Source organism: Mustela nigripes, chromosome 11 (assembly GCF_022355385.1).
Source record: "Mustela nigripes isolate SB6536 chromosome 11, MUSNIG.SB6536, whole genome shotgun sequence".
Classification (NCBI taxonomy): Eukaryota; Metazoa; Chordata; class Mammalia; order Carnivora; family Mustelidae; genus Mustela; species Mustela nigripes.
In genome coordinates, this window is record NC_081567.1 from 22,732,218 (window position 1) to 22,758,082 (window position 25,865).

The 25,865-nt window shown below is 36.2% G+C and overlaps 1 protein-coding gene across 1 annotated transcript in view; it reads right to left on the reverse strand.

Moving 5' to 3' along the window:
• LOC132027305 (phospholipid-transporting ATPase ABCA3-like) overlaps positions 1 to 25,865 on the reverse strand; it is a 174,484-nt gene that overhangs the window by 10,257 nt on the left and 138,362 nt on the right. Inside the window, exons 24-28 of the mRNA XM_059416057.1 lie at positions 21,528 to 21,653; positions 21,063 to 21,257; positions 7,424 to 7,611; positions 6,775 to 6,945; positions 6,207 to 6,397 (exon numbers count right to left, since the gene is read on the reverse strand). Coding sequence (XP_059272040.1) covers positions 6,207 to 6,397; positions 6,775 to 6,945; positions 7,424 to 7,611; positions 21,063 to 21,257; positions 21,528 to 21,653 — 871 coding nt within the window. The remainder of the gene's footprint in view (positions 1 to 6,206; positions 6,398 to 6,774; positions 6,946 to 7,423; positions 7,612 to 21,062; positions 21,258 to 21,527; positions 21,654 to 25,865) is intronic.

The window sequence follows — 25,865 nt, forward strand, 5'->3', positions numbered from 1 at the left end:
CATGTGGATCTTCTATATATTTTGTTAGATTTACACCCATGTATACCATTTTGGGGGGATGCTAATGTATATGGAACTGTGTTTTCAAATTCAAACTCTACTTGTTCATTGATGGTATACAGGAAAGTCATTGACTTTTGTATATTAAACTTGTATCCTACAGCCTTGCTTTAACCACTGATTAATTCCCAGAGTTTTTGGTCCATCTTTCAGATTTTCTAATGTGTCAATCTTGTCATCAATGGAAAAAAAAAAAAACAACCACACTCCTTCCTTCCTAACCTGTATGTCTTTTATTCCTTTTCTTGTCTTTAGCTGAGTTCTCAAGTACAGTGTTGAAGAGCAGTGGTTAGATGGGGGCATGCTTGCCTTATTCCTGGCTCTAGTAGGAAAGCTTCAAGTTTCTCACATTTAAGTATGTTGATAGCTGTAGGTTTTCGTAGACATTCATTATCACATTAAGAATATTCCTACCTGTTGCTAATATACTGCAAGTTTTAAAAACCGTAAGTAGGTGATGAAGTTTGTCAAATGCTTTTTCTACATCTATTGATAGAATCATGGAATTTTTCTTCTTTAGCCTATTTATGTGTTGGATTTTATTAGTTCTGTTTTGAATGCTGAATCAGCTTTGTATCCATGGGTTAAATCACATTGGATGATTGTGATATGCCTGGTTTTTTTTTTTTATTCTTTTCTTTCTTTTTCTCCTTCTCCTCCTCCTTCTCCTCCTTCTTCTTCTTCCTCTTCCTCTCCCTCTCCTTCCTTCCTTCCTACCTTTTTTTCCTTCCTTCCTCCCTCTCTCCCTCCTCCTCTCTTCTTTCTTCTTCTTTTTTAGTAGGCTTCCCAGTATGGAGCCCAAGGCTGGGCTTGAACTCTTGACCCCAAGATCAAGACCTCAGCTGAGATCAAAAGATGGATGCTTAACTGACTGAGCCACCCAGGCACCCTGCCCTGTTTTGGTGTTAAGATAATGCTGAGGGATGCCTGGATGGCTCAGTTGGTTAAGAATCTGCCTTCAGCTTAGGTCATGATCTGGGGGTCCTCAGATCAAGCCCTGTGTTGGGCTCCCTGCTCAGTGGGAAGTCTACTTTTCCCTCTCCCTTTGTACCCCACCCCTGCTCCTACACTCTCTCTTTCTCAAATAAATGAAATCTTTAAAAAACACAATGCTGAATAATTTAGGACATATTTCTTTTGCTTCTATCCACTGAAAGTTAATGTAGACAATTGGTATAATTTGTCCCTTAAATGTGTGGTAGAGTTCACCAGTAAATCCATTTGGGCCTGGTGCTGGGGAGTTCAATTACTAAGACAATTTCTTTAATAGATAAAGTCTTATTCAGATTATCTTTTTGGGTGAGTTTTGGCATATTGTACCTTTCAAAGAATTGGTTCGTTTCATTTAGATTATCAAATTTGTGGACATAGGATAGTTCATAGTATTGCTTGATTATCCTTTTAATGTCTTTGGCCTCTGCAGTGATGTGCCCCATTTCATTTCTGATATTAGTGGTTCCTATCTTTTCTCTTTCTTAGTTATCCTGGCTGGATATTTATGGACTTTATTTGTATTTTCAAAGAATCAGTTGTTGCAAACAAAGACCGTTTTCCTTTTTACTTTCTAATTTGAATGACTTTTATTTCTTTTTCTTGCCTACTTTATCTGGCTAGGACTTCTGGTATTATGTTGAGTAAGAGTGATGGGAGTAACATTGTTATACCATCTTGATAAAATTGACTCCTTTGTAATTATATGAACTTCTTTATCATTTGATACAGCCTTTGACCTAAAACTGATATGAATATAGCAATACTGATCGCCTTTGGTTCTATTTGCATGGAGTATCTTTATTCATCCCTTCACTTTGAGCCTGAGTCTTTACATTAGAAGTACCAGTCACCTCCTCCAGTCTTTTCCGAAGGCCTTCAGGAAGAAAATGCCTTCTATCAACCAGGTAGGGATTCTGAGGCTTTCTTAGACTCTTTCAATAGGTAAGCTTGCTTCATACTACTTGTTCCCTCTTGGAAGTGAATTCTTAAGACAATTCTGTCAATTCTGCTATGCTAGGCTGGGTGATAAGAATATATTCTTTGCTTTCCATAGCATGATGCTGAATGCTTAAATTTGTGTACCTTCTTCCAATCCCATAGATTTGGACCAGCTCCCTCTGTGTGCACACCAGTCATTTGCAAAGTCTTACTCTTGACACCCTTGGGGTTGCACATAGGGAGCCAGCCACAGGATATTCATGTGGGTGACTTGCATGGAGCATAACTGGTGTTTGTGGACCAGTTGTGGGAATTGTAGTCAAGGTGTTAACAGCTGCTCATGGGCAGACTTTTTGATAGGGTCTTCAAAGTGATTTGTAGGATCTGCCTCTCTTCGATGAACTCTGAGAGTCTTGGCTGCTGCTGTTCTCCCAGCTTGTCCTTGCTCCAGTCATGCAGTGCATCTCAGTAGCCTGGCTGGAGCAATACAAAACTGTATCTCTTTGCCAGTGTCCCTCACAACTTGGGAAGCCAGGTGTTTATTCATTAATTCTTACTTTACTTTGTGGGGGGAATTGTAGGTAAAGAAGGTTTCTCTTGGCACTGAGCTGTGCCACATTGTGGTCAGGGTGACACTGGTAAAGTGAAATTGTTTCTCTTCCTCTCATCAACATGACCAATCTTGGAATTTTCTGCTTACTGAGGTGCTAGAACTTCTCTACTGGACTCTCCCAACTTCCACAAAGGGGCTTTTGCATGTGGGTGTTCTTTGTAGAGAAGACAGTAGAAAACTCATATTTGGTCATTTTGATTACATCATTCTCTTATTACTTTGAACAAATTTTTATCTTTTAGGTCAGTTGAGAATAAGAAAAAATAAAAGTTTTCATTTTTATCTTTACTTATTCTTTCTCTGATACTCTTCCTTTGTTTATGTAGATCTGAGTTTCTGACCTGCATCATTTTCCTTCTCTCTAAAGAACTTTTTTTTAACATACCTTCCAAGGTATGTCTACTGGCAAAACATTCCCTCAATTTTTTTCTTTTCTTGGATGTGAAGTTGGATGTGACTGTTATCTTTGTTCCTCTATAGATGAGGTGTCTTTTTCCTCTGGTTTCTTTCAAGATTTTTTTCTTTTTCTATGATTTTCTGTATTTGAAAAATTATATGCCTGGGTATGGTTTTTTGTTTGTTTGTTTTACTCTTATCCTGTTGATGTTCTCTGAGCTTCCTTAATCTGTGGTTTGGTGTTGACATTAATTTGGGTGAGCTTCTCAGTCATTATGGTTTCAAATATTTCTTCTTTTCCTTTCTCTTTTTTTCCTCTGTATTCCCATTATACATATATTACACATTTTGTAGTTGTCCTACAGTCTGCAAATTCTGTTTTGGTTTTTTTTTTTTTTTTTGCGGGGGGGGGGGTCTTTGTTTTCTTTGCTTTTTGGTTTTTTGTGATTCTGTTGATACATCCTCTAGCTCAGAGATTCTTTCCTCAGCCAAGTCCAGTCTAATAATAAGTCCATCAAATGCATTCTTCATTTCTAATATAGTTTTTTTTTAATCTCAAGCATTACTTTTTTGTTCTTAGATAGGATTTCCCTCAATCTGCTTATATTGCCCATCTCTTCTTACATGCTGTCTACTGTATTCATTATAGCCCTGAGCATGTTAATCATAGTTGTTTTCAGTTACTGGTCTGATAATTCCAACATCTTTGTTATGTCTAGTATAATGTTTGTTCTGTCTCTTCAAATTGTGTTTTTTGTTTTTTGTATGCTTTGTAATTTTTTTTTTTAGCCAGACTTCTTGGGAAAAAGGAACTGCTGTAATTAGGCCATTAGTAATCTGGTGGTGTGGTGCCGGGAAGAAGCCTATGTAACTCCCACACTTTTACTGAGCCTATGCTTCTGGATTGTAAAGTTCACAAGTTTCTGTTTTTTTTCTTCTCCTCCCTTATGTGGAAAAAGATTGCTAAAGTTGGGTATTAACCTTCTTCAAGATCAGGCTCTGATTATACTCTATTCAGTTTGGTTTAGTTTAACTAGTTTCCTCCTGAGAACAGGCCTTGTTACAAAGAGCTGTCTGGTATATTTCAAAATGATTCCTCTTCCCTTCTCCCTGTGGGAAATATGCAGGGGTTTTTGTCCGATATTTACTGTGGCAATCTGGTTGTAGGAATACCCGTATTTGCCATCCCTGGCATTTTTACCTCTCAGAATTAGCCACACAGCACACCTAGCAATTCAGTTACAGTTCAGGGTTTCTTACCCTGGCATTGGTTATCAATGTGCTTTCTGCTTTTAAGTCTGCTTTGGCAAACCAGGACTTCCTGTATTTACCTGTCTTTCCAATCTTGGCTGCAGTGGTTTGCCCTGTTTCGTCATCTCTCTTTTAGATTCTAGAAGAGTTTGTTGACTTTTCAGTTTGTTCAGCTTTTTAGTTGTTAGGACAGAGTAGCAATTTCCATACTTCTTACATGCTGGGCTTGGAACCAGAGCATCTGTTCATTTTTGAAGGTGCTTGCTTACTCTAGGAATCTTAGGTTAATCTGCCCAACATTGCCATGAGGCCAAAGTTTCACCTCCTATCTTAGTACTGGTATTGGAATTTGCTTCAGGCAAATCAGCTTTTGCATTTTAAATTTTTACTATCAAGTTTCAGCTTGATGATTTTTTTTTCTGTTCTGTTTTGATTTTTTGACTTTTTCTCATTTTCTTTATCAGTCTAAGCAAATAATTAAAACACAATTCTACTTTATGTTTCCAGTATGTAATAGAAGAATCTTTTTGAGAGTATAATCTGCCATGCTATAGAAAGAGCAACTATCTTCTTTCTTTTCCCCTTTTCTGAATAACATACATAAAGATTATCTAGAAAAGGAAAAAAGAAAGAAATATACATTTGAAAGAGCATTTTTTTAAATATAATTTTTTATTTTTTATAAACATATATTTTTATCCCCAGGGGTACAGGTCTGCGAATCACCAGGTCCACACACTTCACAGCACTCACCATTTTTGATACTGTGTAGTTAATTCCATAACTTGAGCACTGCAGGCAATAAGCACTCCATAAATCTTTATCTTATGAACGAATGACTAAATGAATATTCAACTGCCCAACAGACATATTTATCTGGATATCTATGTATAGTTAATATAATTAATACTGAATTAATGATCTTTCCCACATAGTGGTTTCTTCCCTTAACTGAGCATACACGCTTGTGTATCCTATCATATCCATTTCCTATCATATCCTCTTCTCTTTTATTACTGTGACTTCCTTAGTGCAATCCAATACCATTTACTGCTTTATCATCATTATAGCCTCCATGTTTTTAATCTTGTATCCTGAACATTTGGCCACTACATGTTGATAGAGTGATCACTCAAGCTGGAGACTAAGGAAATAAAAATTCTTAAATGTTTACCATGTCACTGCTTAATGATTAAAGTAGTGGGAATAGAAGCAAATAGAGTTGGCTGTCAATGACTCTGTACCATGAGCACAGAGACGCACTTACTGAGTTAGGCACAAAAGCAGAATGATTGATTTTTATGTGTTACACATCTAGATTATCTCCTTGAAAGGAGTAAAGGAAGTATATTTTTCTAGTTTGAATTTCATAAGCATTGCTTGTCTTAGGGACCAAGGAAAGGCAGAAGATACATGGTCAAGAGGAAACCTTAAAGAATTATCAAGGGAGGGCGTCTAGGTGGCTCAGCTGGTTAAGCATTTGCCTTTGACTCAGATCACCATTCCAGGGTCTTAGGATCTAGTCCTGCATCAGGCTCCCTGTTCAACTTGGAGTCTGCTTCTTTGTCTCCCTCTACCATGCCCCCCTGCTTGTGCTCTCTCTCTATGTTGTCCTCTCTCCCTCAAATAAATAAATAAATAAATGCAATCTTAAAAAAATTATCAAGGGTGAAAAACAGACAATCTCAGTAACTTAATTCTAGATGAATACATATGAACAGGTTTGTCTTACTGGTTGATTCCCATAATAGACTGGTGAGAGCCTCTACTGTTTTGAGAAAGTATGTGCTAAGAGATCATGGATAATATCATAGAGAAATTATTCCAATTACACACACACACACACAAGCTCAGTAAAAAAATAACTTGCAGGAAAGGTTAATTATTGAAGATATGAAGCAGAACAATGTAATAACTTAACACAGTCATCACAAGGAGGTCCTGCCTACATTACCTGGGAAAGTTGCTGTCATGAATTCTTTGAACTTCTCTAGTTTATCTTCATTGTTTTCAAACTTAATCTTTGCTGTCAGGGTGTATGCATTACCAAACTTGTTCTTTAAGTGCTGAGGGCTGCCCAGGCACTTGAACCTCCCCTTTACCATGATGGCTAGTCTGGTACAGAGGGCCTCACATTCTTCTATGCTAGGAAGACAAAGGAAATGTGGTTGAAGAGATTGCCTTTCAGCAGGCAAATTCCATATCTCAAAACAGAGCTAGGATTATAAAGTAACAGTTGCTATAGGAAAGCGCAGTAATGCAGATAATCACCACTAAGACCATATTTGGGAAGAGGAGATCTTAAGATTCAAAGCAGTCAATTCCTAAATAACAATAGGAATGGTTCCTTCTTATCCAGTCATTTCTGGAATTCAACTGAGGATTCCTGGCATCAGCCAAGAATCAGCCTCTACCCACAATCCCTCCTATGTGGCTCATATACTTAAGAATTCACGGCCTTTATTTCTGGCTCCACATAATTCCCTCCTATACTCTCAACCAAGCTTCCCAATGTGTCATACCTGTGGGAAGTTACAACAATAGCTTTGCCTCTTTTACACATCCATGTAATTGTGTCCCATAGCAGGCACCTGGCTGCTGGATCTAAGCCAGTAGATGGCTCATCCAGGAAGACAATTGAGGATTTTCCCATAAGGGCAATAGCAGTGTTCAGTCTACGTCTGTTTCCTTCACTTTATTGCCAAAGGAGAAAGTAGAGAAGAAAGAAGATAAGGGTACATATGTCATTAATTCATAGGAATTAGCTCATGTATACAGAATGCTGATTTGATATGACTTACAAAGCAGCAGGCCCAAGTCCAGATGTATATATCAATTAATTTTCATTGAAATGACTTTTCTTGGTAATTTATTTCAGCATCATTATTGGTAAAATATTTTTGTTTTAGGGAAAGGAAAAACAATAAAGAGATAAGGATGAAGGTACTTTTTAAAAATAAAATGTGAAGTATACAGCTCACATCTGCAAAAGGTTAAATTCATATAGGTGGGATCTGCCTTATTACTGACCTCTGAACCCTGACAGGACCTTAGGCTATTTCATAGCCATTGCCCCTGTGTGACAGATGGATCAGGTTGAGTTTGCAGGCATTCATTCTAAACAGTAGAAACACAAGTAGGCAGCTTAATGGCAACAGCACTATATCTGACCTGTATATGTGGACAAACTCATCAGCATTTGTTTCCAGGTGCATTGCGTACAAAAAGGTTTCCACATACTTGCAAATGTCTGGCTCAGGGACCCCTTGCAGCCTGGCATACATCATCAGCATTTCCTGACCTGTCATGTGGTTGAGAATGGGGTCATTTTGAGGACAGTAGCCAATTCTTGACCTAATCTGAATCAAGAGAGTAATCATAAGAATAGACCCAAGTCAACTATTTAATTGAGCATATAGTAATAAGGATGAGAGAGAAAACCTGGTTTTGTAGCCCATGTTGATAAAAAGGTTTGGTCCCCAAAGAGCTCCCAACAAGGATTATTTTATTTCTAGGTGTAACCCACTGTAGTAAGATGCAATACTAACTCTCTAACTGGAATTTTCAACACATATTCACTATGCACTGCTAGGTACCCAAGACAGAATTTTGTTAGAGGAAGTTGCCTATTTAAATATCATTAGGAAAGAACTCTTCTATTAAATCTATTAATGTAATGTATAGGATTTTATTTCTAGTAATGGTCAAGCAACTTCTACTAGGCCAACACTCATATATAAGAATTATATGATATATATAATACGTGTCTTTATATACATAAAAAATACAAAAATAAACAATCATACAACATCAAGCTAAAAAGCTTTTGCACTGCAATGGAAACCATGAATAAAATGAAAGGATAACCTACTAAAAGGGAAAAATATTTGTAAATGATGTCTCTGATAAGGGATTAGTCTCCAAAATATATAAAAATAACTTATACAACTCAATAGCAAACAATCTGTTTGAAAAATGGATATAGGGGCACCTAAATGGCTCAACTGGTTAAGCAACTGCCTTCAGCTCAGATCATGATCCTGGAGTCTCAGCATAGAGTGCCACATTGGGCTCCCTGCTTGGCGGAGTCTGGTTCTCCCTCTGATCTCCCTCCTCTCATGCTTTCTCTCTCTCTCTCTCTCTCTCAAATAAATAAAATCTTTAAAAAGTGGATCTGAACAGATATTTTTTCCAAAGAAGACATCCAGATGACCAAAGGGTACATTAAAAGGTGCTCAGTATCACTAATAATCAGTGAAATACAAATGGAAACCGTAATGATATATCACCTCATACCTGTTAGAATGGTTACTACCAAAAAGACAAGAGATAACAAATGTTGGTGAGGATGTGGAGAAAAGGGAAATCTGTGCACTGCTGGTGCAGGAAAACAGTTTGGAGTTTCTTCTAAAGATTAAACATAGAACTACCACATGCTTCATTAATTCCATATCTGGGTATTTACCTGGAGGAAACACAAACACTAACTCAAAAAGTTATCCACGCTAACTATAAAAAGTATCTGCTATCATTGCAGCATTATTTACAATAGCCATGACATGGAAATTTCAGTCTAATGATGGTTGAATGGATAAGGAAAATATGGTATATTTATACAATGAAATACTATTCAGCCATAAAAATATGGAAGTTCTGACATTCGTGACAACATGGATGGACCTTAAGGGCATTATGCTACATGAAATTAGACAGAGAAAGACACAATATGATTTCACTTATATGTAAACTTTATTTTTAAGTAAATTTTTATTTTATATTGTTAAGTTTTAATTTTTCTAGGGTGTGAACATTTAAATACCATTTTTCTTTTCTGCTATTTAAAAAGCTTATGGAAGAGCCCCTGTGAAGCCATCTGGAACTTCATCTTATCTCATTGAAGAGTGAATCTTTGACAAGTTTATTTCTATAAAAATTGTGAAAGTTTCTTTTTATTTTTTATAAACATATATTTTTATCCCCAGGGGTACAGGTCTGTGAATCACCAGGTTTACAAACTTCACAGCACTCACCAAAGCAAATACCCTCCCCCATAAAAAATAAAAAATTATATAAAAAAATTGTGAAAGTTTCAATTTTTATTTTCTATTTCTTCTAACATCAGTTTTAATAATTTGTTTGTAGTTATAAAGTTATGAGTTCCTTTAAAAATTTAAATTTTATTGGGGCACCTGGGTGGCTCAATTGGTTGAGTGTCTGACTCTTGGTTTTGGCTTGGGTCATGATCTCAGGATCATGAGGTCAAGCCCCACATCAGGCACTATGTTCATTGTGGAGTCTGTTTGTCCCTCTCCCTCTGCTCCTCCATGTGCTCTCTCTCTCTCAAATAAAAAATCAAATAAAATCTTTTAAAGATTTTAAGATTTATTTCCATGGAATTCAAGTACCTTGTGTTTCTTTCTTTTTGTATGTTGTATTTCTTATTTTTTAAAGAAGTTTTTATTTAAATTCCAGTTAGTTAACATAGTGTAATATTAGTTTCAAGTGTACAATATAGTGATTCAACACTTCCACACAATACCCAGTGCTCATCACAAGCACACTCCTTAATCCCCATCAGCCATTCCCCCACCCACCTTTCTTCTGTTAACCATCAATTTGTTCTCTATAGGTTAAGAGTCTGTCTCTTGGTTTGTGTCACTCTTTTTTCCCTCTTTGTTCATTTATTTTGTTTCTTAAATTCCACATACAAATGCAATCATACAGTATTTGTCTTTCTCTGATTTGACTTGTTTTTCTTAGCATAATACTCTAGCTCCACCCATGTGGTTGCAAATGGCAGTATTTCATTTTTTATGTCTGAGTTATATTCCATCATACACACACACACATCTTTTTTTTAAATGTACATCTTTTTTTTAAATGTAATTTTGTGTGTGTGTGTTTCAAAATTCATTGTTTACGCACCACACCCAGTGCTCCATGCAGTATGTGCCCTCCTTAATACCCACCACCAGGCTCACCCAAACCCCCACATTCTCCCCTCCAAAACCCTCAGTTTGTTTCTCAGAGTCCATAGTCTCTCATGGTTCATCTCCCCCTCCGATTTCCCCCAACTCACTTCTCCTTTCCTTGTCCCAATGACTTCCATGTTATTCCTTATGCTTCACAAGTAAGTGAAACCATATGATAATTGACTCTCTCTGCTTGACTTATTTCACTCAGCATAATCTCCTCCAGTCCTGTCCATGTTGATACAAAAGTTGATAACCTACATCTTTAGCTATTCACCATTTGATGGATACTTGAGCTGTTTCCATAATTTGGCTATTGTAGATAATGTTACTATTACATCCCTGATCATCAGAGCAATACAAATCAAAACCACAATGAGATATCATGTCACACCTGTCTGATCAGTTAAAATCAACAACACAGGAAACCACAGGTGTTGGCAAAGATGTGGAGAAAGGGGAACACTTTTGCACTGCCAGTGGGAATACAAACAGGTGCAGCCACTCTGGTAAACAGTACGGAGGTTCCTCAAAAAGGTAAAATAAGTCAAGAAGAGAGAGTCAATTATCATATTGTTTCACTTATTAGTGGAGCATAACAAATAGCATGGTGGACATGGGGAGTTACGAGAAGGGAGTTGGGGGAATTTGGAAGGGGAGGTGAACCATGAGAGACTATGGACTCTGAAAAACAATCTGAGGGGTTTGAAGTGGCAGGGGTGTGGGAGGTTGGGGGAACCAGGTGGTGGGTATTAGAGAGGGCACGGATTGCATGGAGCACTGGGTGTGGTACAAAAAACAATGAATACTGTTATGCTGAAAATAAATAAAAAATAAATTTAAAAAACTTGAAAAAAAAAAGGTAAAAACATGATCCAGCAATTACACTACTAGATATTTACAAAAAGAATACAAAAATACTATTTCAAAGGGATACATGAACTCCTATGTTTATAGCAGCATTAACATATCATTTCTTTAAATGTATTTACATCTCCTTTTGGGGGGGCAGGTTTACCCATTTCTTTATTTTTGCGAAGTTCTAGCGTCTTGACTTAATTGTTGTTAGCTGACTTTATATTTTTAATTATTAATTTATGTACTTGTGTACATTTTTATATATTTTCCTTCCATTCATTTTTTAGTGAGTCATGTTTTTCAGTTATTTCTTTTTCTTCATCTTTCTTTTTTTTTTTTTTTAAAGATTTTATTTATTTATGTGATAGAGAGAGAGAGCACAAGCTGGGGGAGTGGCAGGAAGATGGAGAAAGAGAAGCAGGCTCCTTGATGAACAGGAAGCCTGACTTAAGGCTCTATCTCAGGATGCGGAGATCATGACCTGAGCCAAAGTCAGATGCTTAGCTGACTGACACACACACACACCCCTTTTTTTTTCTTTTTTCTTAAAATGAGTGTATAATGTGTATATACATTACTCTCCCTGTAGTTTATTGCATCTCATAATTTCTGATATATAATATTTTCATTATTTTCTAGAAATTTTTATAATTCTTGAGTAAAAGCAAAAATCACCTAAAATGATTTTTTAAATTTCAAAAGGGGAAAGGGGCACCTGGCTGGCTTAGTTGATGGAGTGTATGATTAATTACAAAGAAAAAAATAATCTTTAAAAAATTTTTCAGAAAGGGAGTTTTCATAATCTGATTTTGTTTTTTCTTGTTTAATTCAGTTACAGTTGAAGAATATATATGTATTTTTTTAAATGTATGCAAAAATGGTCATATTCATAAATGAAGTATTTTTAAGGGATATAGAATTAGACAGATATTGATCATGCTTACAAAATTGACTTTATCACTTACGTATTCTTTGTATCTATTCTTTACTGACATAATCTATCTTGGACTAAAAGAAGAAAATCAAACATCTCATGTACTATATATTTTTTCTCATATCTCCTATAATTTCTGCCCTACAGAGGTTGCCTATCATTTGGCACAAAAATATTCATAACTTTTCTATCTCCATTATAAATGTTACATGTTAGTATTAATGCCCTTTTTGGTAACTTTTGATGCTCTTAAGTTTGAATTCCACCTTCTTTATATTAAGGCTGAGACTCATACTCTTTCCATTTTATTTTCAAATTTCTGAATCATTGCATAAGGAGTGTCTTCAGGTTAGCATGGATTTGGCTTTTATTTGGAATTGCAATTTTAAAGTCTTTTTTTTTAACAATGTGTGGTTTAGATCTATTTATATTTATTGATATGACTGGGGGTTATTACCTTTTTTTCCTTCTGATATTTACAAAGATTTGTATTTTTTTGATGGTATCTTTTATAAATATCTATTTATATATCTTTTTATATCTTTGAAATTTATTGACTTGCCTTAATCCAACATATGATAAGTTCTTCTAAATAAATACTCCTGTGTATATGAAAAAATAGTTTCATTCTTTCATTTTTGAGTACAATGCTTTATATATTTCTTTAGATTTAGTCTATTAATTGTTTTATTCAGATATTATACAGCATTAATGATTTTTAATGTTCTTTTTCTATCACAATGAGAGAGATGTATGTTAAAATTAGCTACCATGACAGGGGCTCCTGGGTGGCTCAGTGGGTTAAAGCCTCTGCCTTCAGCTCAGGTCATGATCTCAGGGTCCTGGCATCAAGCCCTGCATTGGGCTCTCTAGTCCGCAGGGAGCCTGCTTCCTCCTGCCTCTCTGCCTAGTTGTGATTTCTCTCTGTCAAATAAAAAAAAAAATTAAAAAAAAATAGCTACCATGACAATGAATGTTTGTTTGTCCTCAAAGTCCTTCTTTTTATGTTTTATGTATTTGGAGACCATATTTTTAGACACCTAAAATTTTTAACTGGCTTTTTGATAAAAATTATGTAGTTACACTTTTCTAATACTAGTAATGATTTCTACTATAAAGTTTTACCTAATATTAGTACAGCTATCTCTGCTCTTTTGATTAGTGTAAGCACAGCATATCTTTTTCTCTCCATTTACTTTCAAACTTTGTTTTAAAATAGCGAAATAAGTCAAGCAGAGAAAGACAACTATCATATGATCTCCCTGATATGAGGAAGTGGTGATGCAACATGGAGGCTTAAGTGGGTAGAAGAATAAATGAAACAAGATGGGATTGGGAGGGAGACAAACCATAAGTGACTCTTAATCTCACAAAACAAACTGAGGGTTGCCGGGGGGAGGGGGTTTGGGAGAAGGGGGTGGGATTATGGACATTGGGGAGGGTATGTGATTTGGTGAGTGCTGTGAAGTGTGTAAACCTGGTGATTCACAGACCTGTACCCCTGGGGATAAAAATATATGTTTATAAAAATAAAAAATTAAAAAAAAAAATAAAAAAAAATAAAAAAATAAAATAAAAAAAAATATGCCCATTATAAGGAGGATATAGTTTAAATTTTGTTTCTTTATTTTTATCCAACTGTCAATCTTTACCCTTTAACTGTAACATTGAATTCTTTTATTCTTGAAAACCATCACTTATATATGTGAATGTATTTATTTATTTATTTTTATTTGTGTGTATGTGTGAACTTAGTTTTTATTTTTATTTTATGAGAGGGAGAGAAAGAGAATCCTAAGTAGGCTTCATGCCCAGTGCAGAGCCTGATGTGGGGCTCAATCTCATGACTTGAGGTGAGAGAGTTGGACACCCAAATGACATGGGGCTCTGACTGAACCAAAAGCAGATGCTTAACATCTGAGCCACCTAGGTGCCCCTGTTTACTTTTAAAAGATATTTTTTACTGGATATAAAAGTCTGATCTCATTTCTGAATATTGATGTAAGTTCCTAAAAAAATAACTGTATAGAAATTGAGTAATGTAAACTCCTGAAACAATGCCTTAGGAATAACTGTAATTTATTTCAGGGTGCGATGATGGAATAACATCAGAAAATTTATATAAGTTTATACTACTAACAAATATAAACAAAAATAGTATTACTTTCTTCATAGATGGTGAAAATGTATTTGACATAATTTAATACTCAAAAGCCCTCAAAAATGAAAATAAATGGCTACTTTCTTACCATGATTCATCTAATAGGAAATCTATCTTGGACACATATGGTGTTCTAGGCAAGACAGAAACAATTCTTACAAACTAGAAACAATACTTAAACAAGGAACCTCCCTTAACTCTGGTCGAACAAAATTGAAAATAAAATTGAAATAGGACCACTCTGTAATTTTGAAATGAGACAGAAACAAGGATATTTTCCAGTCACAAAAATAACTATGGACTCTGAAAAACAATCTGAGGGGTTTGAAGTGGCGGGGGCGTGGAAGGTTGGGGTACCAGGTGGTGGGTTTTAGAGAGGGCACGGATTGCATGGAGCACTGGGTGTGGTGAAAAAATAATGAATACTGTTATGCTGAAAATAAATAAATTTAATTAAAAAAATAACTAAGCAACTCTCTCCTCTGACTTACACATGTGATTGTTGCATTTATTTTTCTAATGACATCTGTAACCTTGTTTTAATCTTTCTGCCTCTGGCTAGAAATACCAACAATCACTAAATTTCCCATACTTCTTGACAGCTTCCAATCTCTGATTCTTTCTAATTCCCAGCACAAACCCAAAGCCTGTAATAACGCTCTTCCCTCTTACTGAGACCCCCCTAATTCTGTTATGCATTTCCATTTGCTACAACTAGGTGAATAAACCTAATGTTTTTGACTTCAGGGGTGCTTCTTTTTAAAAAAAATTTTTTTAAAAAGATTTTATTTATTTATTTGATAGAGCAAGTGAGCACAAACAGGGGGGAGAGGCAGAGGAAGAGAGAAAGGGAGAAGCACTCTCCACTAAGCAGGGAGACTGATGTGGGGCTCTATCCCAGGACATTGGGATCATGACCTGAGTTAATGGCAGAGGCTTAACCAAATAAGTCACCCAGGTGCCCCTACAGGTATGTTTCTAGTGATCTCTGGCTAAGGAGTTTTACTTTAACAATGACTTGGAATCAAATGACCATAAAAGAGAAAGAGTAATGTGTTTACTTAACCAAATGTTTTTGCGGGACAAAAGCAGTATGAGCTAAGTCAAGAAGCAAATGCAAAATATATTTGAAACTCATATTGCAGAAAATGATAATCATGTATTACCTTCATATAAAAATTCAAAGTAAGAAAGAAAAATGTCAATAAGTTAAAGATGTATAAAGGATAAAAATAGACTATTCATAGGGGAGGAAATTCAAAAGATTTTTAAACATATAAAAAGCTGTAGTGATGTCAGCAAGATGATGGAATAGGAAGCTCCTCACTTCCCCCCTCCATGGATGCACCAAATAAACAGATACATATGGTTCAAATCCTTTTGAGAGAAATATAGAAAAAAATTAAGACAGTCCTACATATTGGGTGACAGAAAATACCCACATCAAAATGGGTAGGAAAAGCTGAGACATACTTGTTCTGTAAACCCTACTCCTAGCATAATGCCTTACAATTAGGAAGGAATCCCATTTTCCAGTCTTTCCCTGAGGAATGAAAACTTACGGTCACACACCTTTTTTTTTTTTCCCTTTAACCAAAAATTGAAGAATGGAGAGAAGTTAGCTAATTAACACAGAGGGGGGAAGTCATTGTGACCTCAATAAGTGAGTTGCTAAATTGGAAGTCTCACTCTATAACAAGTACACATTTTTGTTTTAAGTTTATTTTTTAGTAATCTGTACACCCACTGTAGGGCTTAAACTCACAACCTAGAAACCAAGAGTCACCATGCTCTGTCTACTGAGCTAGGTGGGCGCCCAAGACCACACATCTAATTCCTCAGCTTTTGTGGCTGCTACCTAAGGGATCAGATCCCAAATCACCCAGCTCTGAGAGCTGATATGGCTTGATATTTGTTTGTCCCCAGGACCACAGAAAGCAAAGGTATTTTAAATTATATTTTATTTCTAAAATTTATTTTATTTTCTTTTAGTTGTTATTTTAATTCCAGTTAGTTAACATACAATGTTATATTAGTTTCAGGTATACAGTATGGTAATTCAACAATTCCATATATCACCCTGTGCACATCAGAACCAGTGCACACCTTAATCCCCATCTCCTATTTGACCTATTCCCACCTCCATCCCCATCCCCTCTTTGGTAACCATCAGATTGTTCTTTATAATTAAGAGTCAAGGAGGCGACTTTAAACAAGCATGTAATGATATGCTGTGGCTATACACTCAGGTTCAGTGCAGAGGGAAAGGGGAAAAACACCCCGTTCCCATATTCTCCCTGTGATGGGTTAGACTGAATACTTTCCCACTGCTGCCCAAGAGTTGTGCTTCCACTTAGTCTGTGTTTGGGAGCTTATAGGGCCGGTAAGTGTAGTTTTTCAGGAGCCTGAATGAGCATGAAGGAATTGCCTTCTCTCTATGGCTTCCTCTAACGATAAAATCAAGTTTCTAGCTTCTCTGGGAAAGGAGTTTGTCCACATACCTAGCACCCCAACTTTTACAGCTGCCACCTGTGGGACTGGCTTCTAAATCACCTAACTCTGGGAGCTGATGGTCTTCAGCATTTGTTAGTCTCCCAGGACCACAGAGAACAAAGAGATGGCTTTAAATAGGCACACAAGCACTCCCAGCAGCTCTTGCCCTTGGCTAGGGACAGAGAGCAGACAAAAGCACCCACTTACTAGTTTCTCCCTAAAAGGGGCTAGACGGTGTATCTAACATTCCAACTTTCCCAAATGTTGCCTGCAAGTTAGGATTCTAATTATCTTGCATCTAGGAGCTGATGGGGCAGGCACTTTGTAGTACACCAAGAGCCTGAACAGGTGTGTGCATTTCTCCTCTGCCTTCAGAGCACCGATGAAACTTGGTATAACCTAATCTCTCAGGGCCCACTAAGAACAAACATGGCAGTTTGGACAAGCACAAAGTTTGGAGAGGCACCCATATCTTTAGTTGGGCTGATTGGCAAGGGTTATCTCCTACTAGCTTCTTCAAGTTCAGTCTGTTAAGACTAGGAGAGATAGCTATTTTAATGTAATACATAGAAAACAATTCAGAGCCAAGGAAAATGAACATGAAATAAAAGAATAAACAAAGAACAAGATAAATCTCTGGAAACTGACCCTAATGGGATGCAGAGAAATGATTTACCTGACAAAGAATTCAAAATAATGGTCATAAAGATGCTCACTGAGGTGAGGAGAGCAGTTCATGAAAAAAGTGAGAATGTCAACAAAGAGAGAAAATATTAAAAAGTATGAAACATAAATCATAGAAGTGAAGAATCTAATAATTGCAATGAAAATTCAATTATAGAGATCAACATCAGACCAAATGAAATGCAAGAAAGGATCAGTGAACTCAAAGACAAGCCAAGGGAAATCATCCAGAGGGGGGAAAAAAAGAATGAAAAAGAGGAATGATAATTTAAGGGATTTACGGGATACTACCAAGTGTATCAATATTTGCACTATGGAAGTCCAAGTAAACAAAGAGAGAGAGGAGGGACAGAAAGACATTACTCAAGGAAATAATGGCTAGCCTTTCTATGCAAGCCAAAGAGGAGATATGGTCATAATTTAAAGGAAAACTTTCATAATGTCTGGAGCCCTTGATGTCCTTCAAATGAAGAGAGTGCAGCATCAACCTTGACTTCCAAATGGAGTGGAACATCTACAAAAGAAAAGTGATAGCATCTATATCATAAATCTAAAAAGAACCTGAGATGTTCCTCCTGATAGCTCATGCCATTGCTGCCACTAAACACCTGGCTGATGTCAATGTCTTATACTCTAGGAATATTGGCTAACAAGCTGAGCTCAAGTTTGCTCCTGCCTCTGAGAGCTTTTCCCCTAAGGTCAGGGAGATGACAGGGATGTCCACTCTCACCACCGCTGTTCAGCATAGCACTAGAAGTCCTATCCTCAGCAACCAGAGAACAGAAAGAAAGAAAAGGCATCCAAATTGGAAAAGAAAGCAAACTATCATTCTTCAAAGATGGCATGATACTCTGCTCAAAAATTGCTGGATCTCATACAGGAATTCAGCAATGTGGCAGGATATAAAAACAATGCACAGAAATCAGTTGCATTTCTATACATTAACAATGTCACTGAAGAAAGAGAAATTAAGAAACTGGTACTATTTATAATTGTACCAAAATATATAAGATACCTAGGAATAAATTTAATCAAAGAAGTAAAGGATCTGTACTCTGAAAATTATAGAACACTTATGAAAGAAATTAAGGAAGACACAAAGAAAAGGAAAAATGTTCCATGCTCATAGGCTGGAAGAACAAATATTGTTAAAATGTCTATGCTATCCAAAGCAATCTATACATTCAATGCAATTCCTATCAATACCATCAACATTTTTCATAGAGCTGTAACAAACAACCCTAAAATTATATGGAAGCAGAAAAAACCTTGAATAGCCAAAGGAATGTTAAAAAAGAAAACCAAAGCTAGAGGCATTGCAATTCTGGACTTCAAGCTCTATTACATAGCTGTGATCGTCAAGACAGTATGGTACTGGCACAAAAACAAACATATAGGGGTTGCCTGGGTGGCTCAGCGGGTTAAGCCTCTGCCTTCAGCTCAGGTCATGATCTCAGGGTCCTGGGATTGAGCCCTGCATTGGGCTCTCTGCTCAGTGGGGAGCCTGCTTCCCCCTCTCTCTCTGCTTGCCTCTCTGCCTACTTGTGATCTCTCTCTGAAAGGAGGAAAAAGATACCCAATGGAAAAAAGACAGTCTCTTCAATAAAGAGAAGATGTGTTGATTCGTTTGATATATATATATATATATATATATATATATATATATATACACATATATATGTATATGTATATATATATATAATGTTGTACACCTTTATTATAGATATACCATCATGTTGCACACCTTTATTATATAATTTTTTTCTTTAAAAAGTTAGGCAACCTCTCTTATAATAAGAGAAAAATTAAAGCTACACCAAAGTGCCATTTGAGAAAAATCAACCAGACTGGCAAAAATCCCCAAGAGTTGATCATATATACTCTGTCGTGGTTGGTTTAGAGAAATAGGGATTTGCAAAAATTGCTTGTGTAGTACAAATTTGTATAACCATTTTGGCAAGATCCTAAAGATTGTGTATAATATGTTACATTTTGTGTAATGCAACAGAAGATAAGTAATTATGTTTTATTGAATATGCATAAAGTGTATGTAGTGTGATAAAAGTGGTTATCTTTTTCTGTGGGAAGGGATGAAAGAAAGGTGGGTAGGAAAGGGAATTAAACTTATTTGTATACCTTTTTATATTGTTTTGATTTATGGTTCATTTGAAGGAATACATTCTTTTCTCAGAGAGCTCCTGTTGCTATATATTTTAAACTTTTCCCCCCCATTTATACAAACATGCTTTAGTTACTAGTTACTAGAAATTATGATTCTTTGTCATTTTCTAAAACTCTGGGTGTCACTCTTTTTCCTGTTTTGACAGCTGCCTTTCTTTTATGTTTTGTCCACATTCAGTATTTTCCATCCTTACCTGTGTGTCAGCTCACTGCTTCAGGTTTTGATGATGTCCAGTGTATACTATTCAGGTCTACCTGCCTGACATTTCTGTTTTATTTTCTTCTTGACATCTTCTCTTCATGTAGATTGTGCAATAAAACTTTATCCAGATTTTCCTTCTATTTCACTAATCCCACCCAATATTTTCTTCAGTTATTCTATTTTAGAAATGCTGTTAGTCCTCAGGATTCATCCCCTATCTCTCTTCTCATTATTTTACATTCGCCCAATAGATTATTTTATCTACCCATTTCAAATTTCACTTGTACTTTGATAAATCCCAAATTTATATCTCTACATCAATTCATAGATTCCAACTGTAGGTTGTTCTCTCATAGGTAGGTGTCATAGGTTTCTTATACTCAACATATTCTCATTCTTTTTTTTCTTTTTTAAAAAATTTTTTATTTTTTAAATTAATTAATTTATTTTCAGCATAACAGTATTCATTATTTTTTCACCACACCCAGTGCTCCATGCAATTCGTGCCCTCTATAATACCCACCACCTGGTACCCCAACCTCCCACCTCCCCCCGCCTCTTCAAACCCCTCAGGTTGTTTTTTTCTTTTTAAAGATTTTATCCATTCACTTGACAGAGAGAGAGAGAGATCAAAAGTAGGCAGAGAGGCAGGCAGAGAGAGGAGGAAGCAGGCTCACCACTGAGCAGAGAGCCCGATGTGGGGCTCGATCCCAGGACCCCGAGATCATGACCTGAGCCGAAGGCAGAGGCTTAACGCACTGAGCCACCCAGGCGCCCCAACATATCCTCTTTCAAACACACTCAGTTCCTGTGTTTACTATAATGGTACGTGGAACTTGCACCTATCCACTGGATCATGATAGAAATCTGGGCCATATCTTAAGATAATTTGTTTTCCTTATAACCCACATCCAAATGGAAACCAAACCCTGTCAATGTGACTTCCTTAACATCTTTCACAATTACTTTTTCTAATAATTTTTTTCATACCAAAATCTTAATTGTGTCATGGTAGTTTAAGTGAAATAACTACTCTTACTGTTTCTAATTTGGCCTGTTAAAGATACTCATACTTTGTCTCAAACAGAAAGAATATTTGCCTTTTCCCAAACTCAATATGTTATCATGACTATTGTTGTCCCTGGATTCTGTTACTTTTGAGAAAAGAGTATGTATATATGTTTACACACACACACACACACACACACACACACACACACACACACATATATATGCACTTCTAAGTTCCCTTTCATGTCTCCCAACTACTTGCCAGGTTGCCTCCTCCTTTAGGGTACCAACTCAGTGATTAGTAACAGAAATACCTTTCTGATATTTTTGGTAATGTTAAAGCCATCAATCAACACAGCTCCAGATGTTGTGGTCTCCTCTCCAGTCAATATTTTGAAGGTAGTGGTTTTCCCAGCTCCACTTAATCCAAGTAATCCAAAGGACTCAGATTTCTGGACTACAAGGGAGATATTTCTTATAGCCTTTACAACTGGACACTTATAATAAACCTGAGAAAATAAGGAAAAAAAAACCCATAGTGTACTGGAGCACCGATTACAACCATAACCTCAAATCCCTATAGACTGGTACCTGTGACAGTTTCACTCTTCCACTCTCAGCCTTCTATTTTACAAGATATATACAAATCCCATAGAACTAAGAGATTAGTAGATTAGATTAGTAGTACTCTACTAATAGATTAGTAGTACTACCAATAAATTCTTGCCAGGGATGGTGGGCTACAGTTTAGGACAATGTTGATTATTGAATGACATTACCTTTGTAAGTTCTTTCAAAACCAGTGGGATATTCTTTAACTTGGGAGGTAGTGTCAGGGCTCTGTTTTCTTCATTTTTTACATCTTCATCCTCATACTCCTTGACCACTTGACAGGACACTACAGCCTACATTTTTAAGACAAAAATCATAGATAAGAATACACTTTAAGCATCTGGTTTAAATGAAAGACCTTCTGAATGCTGGCCCAAGGAAGTAATATCAAAGATGTCAGAAAATGTTTGCTTAATTTCCGAGAACATTCCTACCAATTTCCTGAGCTCTCATGCAATAAGTTTATTCTTCACTTGCTTAGATTTCAAGAGCAAGTGTTTCTAAAGCTGTGAGTAAGTAGTATGTTCTTGCCAATAACATGGGTACTTCATGGAAAACAAAAGCCACACTGGTACTAATACTGTTTAGTGTGATTTGTTACAAATAAAATATGTTGAGGATACCATGAGATCCAATTTTTTATTTATTTTCAGCATAACAGTATTCATTATTTTTGCACCACACCCAGTGCTCCATGCAATCTGTGCCCTCTATAATACCCACCACCTCGTACCCCAACCTCCCACCCCCCTACCACTTCAAACCCCTCAGATTGTTTTTCAGAGTCCATAGTCTCTCATGATTCACCGCCCCTTCCAATTTCCCCCAACTCCCTTCTCCTAACTCCCCATGTCCTCCATGCTATTTGTTATGCTCCACAAATAAGTGAAACCATGTGATAATTGACTCTCTCTGCTTGACTTATTTCACTCAGCACAATCTCTTCCTGTTCAGTCCATGTTGCTACAAAAGTTAGGTATTTGTCCTTTCTGATGGAGGCATAATACTCCATAGTATATATGGACCACATTTTCCTTATCCATTTATCCATTTAAGGGCATCTATAATGAACTCCTCAAACTCAACACACACAAAACAGACAATCATATCAAAAAATGGGCAGAAGATATGAACAGACACTTCTCCAATGAAGACATACAAATGGCTATCAGACACATGAAAAAATGTTCATCATCACTAGCCATCAGGAATATTCAGATTAAAACCACATTGAGATATTACCTTACACCAGTTAGAATGGCCAAAATTAACAAAACAGGAAACAACATGTGTTGGAGGGGATGTGGAGAAAGGGGAACCCTCTTACACTGTTGGTGGGAATGCAAGTTGGTGCAGCCTCTTTTGAGAACAGTGTGGAGATTCCTCAAGAAATTAAAAACAGAACTTCCCTATGACCCTGCCATTGCACTACTGGGTATTTACCCCAAAGATACAGATGTCATGAGATCCAATTTTTAAGAAAGAATGAATTTTTTTTTAAAGGAAATACCTTCTAGAGGTGAAGTCAGAGCTTGAATAAGTAGGGATTCATTGAAAGAGTGAAGATGTGGTGGGGAAGAAAGTATGTTGCCATCAGCAGTGGGAGCTCAGTGAGAGATAAGTAGCAATGAACCAACAGGGCACGTTTTGTGAATAGTAATTTGTAGTGTTTGAGCACAGCCTTGTTGTTGTTGTTTTTGAATTGGCTATTTTTGCATCAATTGCTCATTTGATGGTACTTCATTAAGGAAGAATGGAGTGGGAGAATATATTTAGCTCAGTAAACATGCTAGTTAGAAGAGTGACTAGAGAGCTGCTTTAAGTGTTTTTTCTTTTCCAGTCTAAAAATTGGATGTATGGGAGCAGTCAAAATGGACATCTTTTCCTTGCTTTTGATCTTAGGAGGGAAACATTCACTCTTTTATCATCATGTTTGCTGCAGACTACCTAAGTGAATCCCACTTATCAGGTTAAAATGTTTCCTTTCTTTCCTTGGTTAGCAGTTTTTTGAAAAATCACAGATGGATGTTGAATGTTGTCAAATGCTTTTTATGCAATAATTGGCATGAACATGTGGTTTTTCTTCTTGAGACTATTGACCTTGTGGCTAATATTCATTTTCAAATATTAAACTAGCTTTACATTCATGGAATAAATTCCATTTGTTCACAGTTTATTCTTCCTTCCATATATTCTTGGGTTCTATTGTGAATATTTTGTTGAGAATTTATGTGTCTGTGTTCTTGAGGGATACTGTTTTGTTTTGTTTTTTTCTAATCTCTCCATTTTGGTATTAGAGTAATGACAGTTTCACAAAATGAGTTGGAAAATGATCTCACTTCTTCTTTCTGAAGGAAAGAATGCAGAATTGATGCTGTTTCTTTAATTTTTTTGATAGAATTTGTATGTGAAATTATACAGGCTTAGCATTTTCTTCTTTGCAGGTTTTATACTATGCAAATAATGTCTTTAATTGAAATAAAACTATTTAGTTTCTTTATTCTTGAGTGAGTTTTGATAAGGTTGGGTCTTTCTAGGAATTGTTCTATTTCATCTAAGGTAACAAATATATGACATAGGCTGGATTTTAACTTCTGTGGTATCCATAGTGAAATCTTTTCATTTGTCCTCATACTGGTAATATGTTTCTATTGTTTCTATTTCATGATTGCTCTGGCTATAGATTTATCAATTATAATCATTTTTAAAAATTAGTTTTTGGTTGCATTCATTAATTTTTCTCAATTACTCTTCTGTTTTCAGTTTTATTTCTTTTATTTTTATTTACTTCTGCTTGCTCTGAGTATATTTTGCTTCTTTTCCTAATTTATTGAGAAGGAAGTTTCAATTATTAACCTGGGACTTTTTTTTTTTTTTTTTTAGTTTCAGAGGTAGAATTTAGTTATTTGCTGGTTGCGTGTAACATCCAGTGCTCATTTCATCAAGTGCCCTCCTTAATGCCCATCGCCCAATTATCCCTTCCCTCCAACCACTTCCTCTCCAGCAATCCTCAGTTTATTTCTTAGAATTCAGCATCTCTTATGGGTTAACTCTCTTTCAGAATGGCTAAAATTAACAACTCAGGAAACAACAGATATTGGCGAGATGTGGAGAAAGGGGAATGCTCTTACACTGTTTGGGGAAATGCAAACTGTTGCAGCCACTCTTGAAGAGAGGATGGAGGTTCCTCAAAAACTTAAAAATAGAGGGGCTCCTGGGTGGCTCAGTGGGTTAAAGCCTCTGCTCTCGGCTCAGGTCATAATCCCAGTGTCCTGGGATCGAGCCCAGTATCAGGCTGTCTGCTCAGCGGGTAGCCTGCTTCCCTTCCTCTCTCTCTACATGCCTCTCCACCTATTTGTAAACTCTGTCAAATAAATAAATAAAATCTTAAAAAAAAACAACTTAAAAATAGAGCTACCCTAGACCCCACTGTTGCACTACTAGGTATTTATCCAGAGGATACAAACAGGACACCTGCACCCCAATGTTTATAGCAGCAATGTTCACAATAGTCAATATATGAAAGAATCCCGGATATCCATTAGCAGATATATCACATATATTATATATATATATATATATATATATATATATATATATATATGAAGATATATATCTTGATATATATATACTGAACTCCCACTGCTGATGGCAGTGTTTATACACACACACACACATAATGGAATACTATGCAGCCATCAAAATATGATATTTATATCTCACATATATTTGAGATATATATATATAAGCTTCCACTGCTGGTGGCACAGTTATATATATATGGTGTGATATATATATAATGGAGTACTATGCAGCCATTAAAAAAACATGAAATCTTGCCATTTGCAAAGATGTGAATGGGACTAGAGGGTATTATACTAAGTGAAATAATTCAGTCAGGAAGACAAATACCTTAGGATTTCCCTTGTATGTGGAATTTGAGAAACAAACAGATGAACATAGAAGAAGGGGATAAAAAAATAAAATTGGACTTTTTTTCATGAATAATATAAGCATTTAATACTTTAAATTTCTAGGGGCACCTGGGTGGCTCAGTGGGTTAAACCTCTGCCTTTGGCTCAGGTTATGTTCTCAGGGTCCTGGAATCAAGCCCCACATCAGGCCCTCTGCTCAGCAGGGAGCCTGTTTCCCCCCTCTCTCTCTGCCTGCCTCTCTACCTACTTGTGATCTCTGTCAAATCAATAAATAAAATCTTTAAAAAATACTTTAAATTTCTATTAAAACAATGCTTTAGTCACATCCCACAAATTTTGGTATGTTGTATTTTCATTTTCATTCAGTTCAAAATATTTCCTAATTTCCTCTGCAATTTCCTTTTTGATGAATGTGTTCCAAAGACGTGTGTTTCTTAATTTCCCAATGTTTATAGAGGTTTTCCCATTATATTTGTTATTCATTTATAGTCAAATTTAAAGATGATCAGAAAGCACTGCATTTCTATTATTTTAAAATTGTGACTGATGTATTTTGGTTGATGGTTCCAT